The sequence below is a fragment of the Phragmites australis genome, chromosome 22 (genome assembly GCF_958298935.1).
Source record: "Phragmites australis chromosome 22, lpPhrAust1.1, whole genome shotgun sequence".
Taxonomy (NCBI): domain Eukaryota; kingdom Viridiplantae; phylum Streptophyta; class Magnoliopsida; order Poales; family Poaceae; genus Phragmites; species Phragmites australis.
In genome coordinates this window covers 16,074,414-16,080,516 of record NC_084942.1, presented here as the reverse complement: position 1 = coordinate 16,080,516, position 6,103 = coordinate 16,074,414, and the positions used below count along the sequence as shown (strand labels likewise).

At 42.7% G+C, this 6,103-nt stretch overlaps 1 protein-coding gene across 1 annotated transcript; it reads left to right on the top strand.

Annotated features, from left to right (window-relative positions):
* The first annotated feature begins 1,138 nt into the window (after window positions 1–1,138).
* Window positions 1,139–2,694, top strand: LOC133905291 (uncharacterized protein At2g34160-like). Its single transcript, XM_062347050.1, has 5 exons — window positions 1,139–1,411; window positions 1,911–1,959; window positions 2,081–2,143; window positions 2,234–2,298; window positions 2,429–2,694. The coding sequence occupies exons 1-5, from the start codon at window positions 1,139–1,141 to the stop codon at window positions 2,525–2,527; spliced, it is 549 nt and encodes a 182-aa protein (XP_062203034.1). The 3' UTR covers window positions 2,528–2,694.
* Window positions 2,695–6,103: the final 3,409 nt, after the last annotated feature.

Here is a 6,103-nt window from a genome sequence, read left to right as displayed (position 1 = left end):
TCTCACTCATAAGTACATGGTGGGAAATCGCATTGATTCATGACGTAACATTTCCAAATATTTTTTGAACACTTAGAAACCAAAAGCATAAAACATGATATTATGATACATATGCATGCTTAATAACTAGGTAGGGTTTTTAGGATGTGACACACAGAGTTGATACATCTTCCCTTTCAGTTTACACACTTCATTACTAATATGCGTAGAGATGAAAGATTTAGAAAAGTGAAAAATCTTACTGAGCTTTCTATTATGCTTGCTGAAACAAAGAAGAACACGCATTATGGAATCGTGTATAAGCTTCTAGAATTGGTGTTGATTCTTCCTGTAGCAACAACTAGTGTTGAGAGTGTATTTTCTTCAATAAATTATGTGAAGAATAAGCTAAAAAATTGTATAGGGATCAGCTTTTAAATAATTGCCTAGTTACATTTCTAGAGCATGATTTATTTGTGCAAGTCAAGGATAATGACATCATCGAGCGCTTCGAAGCCATGATGAAATGCCAAGTTGAATTGTAGTTTTCTTAATTGTTTTGTAATTTCTATAAATTAGTTAAGATATCACTACCGTGAACAATTTATGTACTTCAATTACACTATTGTAAATTTATAGCATTTTCTATTAAATATATTTTTTAAAAGTTTCAATACCCATTTTGTGAATCCCAAGTCCCACACTGAGTATGCATACCATTTCTCATTTGTAAAATACGTTTCAAAAAAGACCAAATTGAAAAAAAAATCCACAAAGAAACGGAGTACCATGTACACGTACTTTGGTGTAGTAGTTACCCAATCTGCGGCCTATTTAACTATTTTATCCAGTGAATCAATTCGATCGACAGGCCCCAAGCCCGGTCCAAATCGACGTACGTACGTATGTGTCGTCGATCCATGCATGCATGCGCGGGGAGGAGTCGCGACTCTCGAAATAACCACCGGGGCAACCGCCACCCCCGGGCAACCGCGCCTCCTCGCGCAACCGCCGGCGCGACGGATCGCGCGCTACTTAACTACAACTCCACCGTCACCGCACCGTCGGGTCCCTCCCACTCGCAGCCTCCTCCTCACCGCGCGTACCCCGCCACCACCCGATCGCGAGCGCCGAGAGAGCGGGTGATCAATCGGCCACCATGCAGGCGGTGCGTCCGGCGGCGGAGGCCGTGGAGGAGGAGGTCACCCAGGCACAGGTGCAGGAGGTGAGGGAGGAGGTGGCCAAGGCCGAGGTGAAGAGGGAGGTGGCCGAGGAGGCGGCGCTAGAGGAGAAGGATGTAGCGGTGGTCGGAGAAGGGGAGGTGGAGGTGGAGGTGGAGGCGGAGGCGGAGGCGGGAGCGTCGGCGAAGAAGAACCGTATCCAGGTGTCCACCAACAAGAAGCCACTCTACTTCTACGTCAACCTCGCCAAGGTACATAACATCGATCCTACACTCTCTAGTATCTACTGTTCACGTACGTACGTACTATGGAGTCATGCAAGTTGAAATCATGCAGTTATCATCCAACATATAGTGTCTATGGATAAAGTTTTTTTCTGTTGGACTTCCAACAAAAATATATTTTTGGGTCGCACAGGATGACAGGCATATGAATGAATTGTATTGTAAACATGGATGATTTAATTTTCCAAAGATTCTGACGGAATTTTTTTTTTAGACTAAATATTGTTTTTCCTAGACTCCGGAACAGTCAAGAAATGAACAATAACGTGAGGACTGAATTACTTGCTGTGAAATTCATGAGCTCCAAACATGGCGAATCGACTACTTATAGTTTCCGTGAACAATGTGTTGATTTATGATGTCGTTTATTAACTTCATAATATTGTTTATGTAAATGTTTTAGATCTTCTTTTCCAAAGAAAATGAAGGATTGAGATCTCTAATTGCATATGAATTCTGACTGCAGAGGTACATGCAGAACTACGACGAGGTTGAGCTCTCTGCTCTAGGGATGGGTACGTAATTCATCAATTCCTACTCAAGCACCTCTTGTTCTTTCCTTCACATGTATGTAAAGAACATTCACTTGGTCAGTCCATAGTTGACTGTATTTTTCTGAGGCATCTTTTGTTGCAGCCATCGGGACCGTTGTAACAGTTGCTGAGATCCTCAAGAACAATGGCCTTGCCACCGAAAAGAGTAAGCATCACGACTGTGATTGCCTTCTGAAAACTACTGTTTCTTTAACATGTTAATTACACTTATTTATCTCTTCATTTTTCTGTTCAGAGATCCTGACATCAACCATTGGCACCAAAGATGAGTCAAAGGGGCGGCTTGTCCGTAAAGCCAAGGTGATAAGTAATTCTTGTCTTTCATGTCACTCATATATACACATCCCCCCCCCCCCCTCCTTGTGCCCTTAAAAAAACATGACAACCTCAAACCACAAACTCCTCACTAGACATATGTTCTTGGTTTCAGATTGAGATCCTGCTGTGTAAGTCAGAGAACTTCAACAGCATCATGTCCAGCAAAAAATCCGACCGCCCAAAATCTGCCGAGGAAGATATCAAGGTATGAATGCCTGATATGATCAACGTTTAGGCCTCCCTCCCTGTCCGGAGGTTGACAGCATGTATACATGAGCCGGCCAGTAAGAGGCAGCACCAGCAATCTGATTAAGTAGTAGTAATTACGGTACGTACCTTAATTACCTTAGTCCTTGTTAAGATCTTGTGAGTTGAGCAAAGCATACAAGATGTGTCAACTGCATCCGTTTGAGCTGATGATGATGATGGTGGTGGTGGTGGAATAGTTGTAGAATTGATCTCGGTATCAGAGGCTGGGAATACTATTAATTCTTTATGGCACCTGAATTATCAGTTTGTCGTGTATTTTGCTTGTGTAATGAAGCATTTGGACATGCAGACCACTGCTACAATCAAAGGCTAAGGTTTCTGTAATTTGTGTTGCTCTTGCTTGTGATTTTCAGTAGGGAAACTGTTCGTTAGATTCCGCATACCGTATTAATTTCTTAAGCAAGTAAAATTATCACTACTACATAATGTTTCGTTCCAGACATCTCCAAATCTTCATTGTAGACGGTGTTCCATCTATCTGCGATAACCACTCCAATGTTAGATGGTTCAACAATCATCTATAATCACTACTACAGAATATGTCATAAGTAGCGTCCTATTAAAATCAGTTATGCAAAAACCGACACTGAAGACATACCAATACCGGTTAAAAAACTCCAATACGTGAACAATGACTGAGGCGCTAAAAACCAGCACTAATAGTGACTTTTCAATGTCAGTTCGTACCACAACCGGTACTGATAATAAAGGGACTATCAGTGCCAGTTCGTGTCGAACCGGGACTCATAGTTGATGGTAACCGATTTTCTGAAATTCATAATTTTTTCATAAGATGTCGGATAAAGATAAACTTTATATATAAAAATTATAGTTTTCGATGAGATATATAACTTTGTAGTTGACAATTTCATTTGAAGTAATTTAGCTGTCAAAATAATCATGACAAACATTCAACAGGAGGGGTTAAAAGGAGAATATCTCGTAGTGCTATCAGCAATTAGAGATAGGTGAGATGATAAGGAAGTACGTGTGAGGGAGGAGGTCGCAGCTTCAAATCCAACGGAACGCACTTGTGCGAAAAAATGCAACAACGACGTGTGCGTGTGGTTAGCTTGGGCCTTGGTTGGTTGCAAAAAATTCGGGTTTTTTTTTTGCTTCAGAACATCAATTTTTGGAATGGACTATCAGTGTCGGTTCCAATTAAGAACCGGCACTGATAGCACTTTCAATGTCGATTCCAGAACCGACTATCAGTGCCGAGTAAGAACCGACTATCAATGCCGAGTAATCAGTGCCGGTTCAAGAACCGCCACTTATGGCGATTTTGAATTGACACTGATAGCCTGTTATGTGGTAGTGGATAATTGATATCACAAACAGCTCACAAGAAAAGAACCATCTGGGATATGTGTCATCCAAGTGACTAAAGATAATAAGAACCATATGTGATGGCATATCATAGACGGTTTGTTCAGCAAAACATTATGTTCATATCATAGATGGTTTAATTCTTAAACTATCTATGTTATGTTAATATTACAGACGATATTTTTCTTAAATTGCTTGCTTTATATCTCATATCATAGTCGGTTTAATAATACTACAGGAACCCCAAATGGAGACTGCCTATCAGTACTTGTCTTGCTAGCACCAGTAATGATAAGGTATCACGATCGGTTCATAACCACCGATGGCTAAAAAGCTAATGAGTACGATGGAACTAGTAGTAACACCACTTATCATTGTTGGTACATCTCTGTCCACTCATGACATCAACCGGTTGATGTCATGAGCTGGTAGTGATACAGGACCCAAGCTTGGAAGTGTAAAATAAGATACTAAGCTTCAAAGCGCAAAATTTAGACTAACAAGGTGAATACAAAATAAGTTATCACACTAAGAAATATTATTACACTAAGAAACATATGATTATGCTAAGAAAAAAGGTCATAAATGATTGCAAAATAAATAATTAAGGTCATGATTACCAAAGAAGTCTAGATTACACAAAAACCAATAAATGGATTGCTTGCTTACACTTCTTAGAAAACGGATCATCATCGTCTGACAACGACAACTTCTCAAGCTCATCCCAGTCAATACCATCATCATAGTCGTTGTCAATGAAACTTCCGGTGGCGACAATAGAGGTCTCCTCCTCCTCCTCCTCAGCATCATCATTGATGTTTGTCACGTCCTGAAATTCGTAATTGTGTGTTTTAATCCTAAACCATGCAATTTCAGCTTCATGTTCCAGTTTGGGTCACTGGAACACCTCACTTTGAATCAATGAGGTGGGAGAAGGAAAAACTAAGAGAAATAAAAGAGCTAGAAGCAAGTCTGGACTTTCCTCTAGGTAAATGGGGCCCACTTGGGTGGAAAATCTCTCTATAGGTGGGCAACAACACTCTCTCTCCCCCTAAAAAGCTTGCCCATACGTACTACTCACCCACTCCACCAGATAAGGCTTTTTGAGGAAGCAAGTTGGAGTTGGCTGTCTCTCATTCTCTCTCTTAGGCTCCCTTTTTCCCCTTTGGATCCCTACCTCTGGGAGCAAGATCAAGGTACGTATGTGGTACTCACGTGACCACCAGCTCAAGGATTACTCATCCATCCAATTCGTTTTCAGTTTCCCCGAAGGAATTCGAGCTGGTTCTGAACTTGTTTGGTGTTCTTTGGGAGAAGCAAGGAAGCAGCAGTTTTTCCTCTCTTCTCCAAGCCATTTTCCGTCGTTTTCTCCTTCAACTGGCTGTCACCAACCTCAGCAAAGGACCTTGGGTGAGTCTGCTAGGCTCCCATGGCAAGTATGCTCATTTTTGGTTGGATAGATCTTGAATCTGGAACTAGGGTGGCAAAGTTCTTAAAGTTCTTCAGTCTGGAAACAAATGAGGATTTATGTGGATTTGAGTTAGGAATCATGTTGCTAGGCGGTTGAGCAAAGTCTAGACCCTGTACATCCTTCTAGGCATTTTTACTTTTGATTTAGAGAGACTCCCAGGTTAGTTTAGCACAGTTTTTCCGTTCATAATGGCGGCTGTTCTAGAGCTGCACGAGGCTGATGTACTGTAGCGCCGGGGGTACTGTTCACCGAGCGCCCCGGATACTGTTCACCCGAGCACTCCCCGGATGCTGTTCACCCGTGCACCCCGGTACTGTTCACCCCCGAGCACCCGAGCACAGTCACCCCGAGCACTCCCCGGTACTGTTCACCGAGCACCCGAGCACTGTTCACCCCCGAGCACCTGAGCACGGTTCACCCCGAGCAATTCTGGGTACCGTTCACCGAGCACCCGAGCACTGTTCAGCCCGAGCACCCGAGCACGGTTCACCCCGAGCACTTCCGGGTACTGTTCACCCTGAGCACCCGAGCACGGTTCATTCCGGGTACCCCGAGCACTGATCACCCCGGTACCCCGAGTACTGTAGCAGTGGTCGCAGGGCGGTTATCAGGTTTTCTTGGAAGCTGGTAGCTTGTAAAATTCATAGTTTATTCGTACGAAACTTCAAACTTTATGAGACCAGTTGCGTTGGCTTTGTAGGAACATGAACTACATGT

Excerpts from the sequence above, each read along its gene's own strand:
- LOC133905291 (XM_062347050.1), top strand. The coding sequence starts at position 1,139 with ATGCAGGCGGTGCGTCCGGCGGCGGAGGCCGTGGAGGAGGAGGTCACC. Across the intron at positions 1,412-1,910 it reads TCTACGTCAACCTCGCCAAG|AGGTACATGCAGAACTACGA; the intron begins GTACATAACATC and ends TTCTGACTGCAG. Across the intron at positions 2,144-2,233 it reads TGGCCTTGCCACCGAAAAGA|AGATCCTGACATCAACCATT; the intron begins GTAAGCATCACG and ends TTTTCTGTTCAG.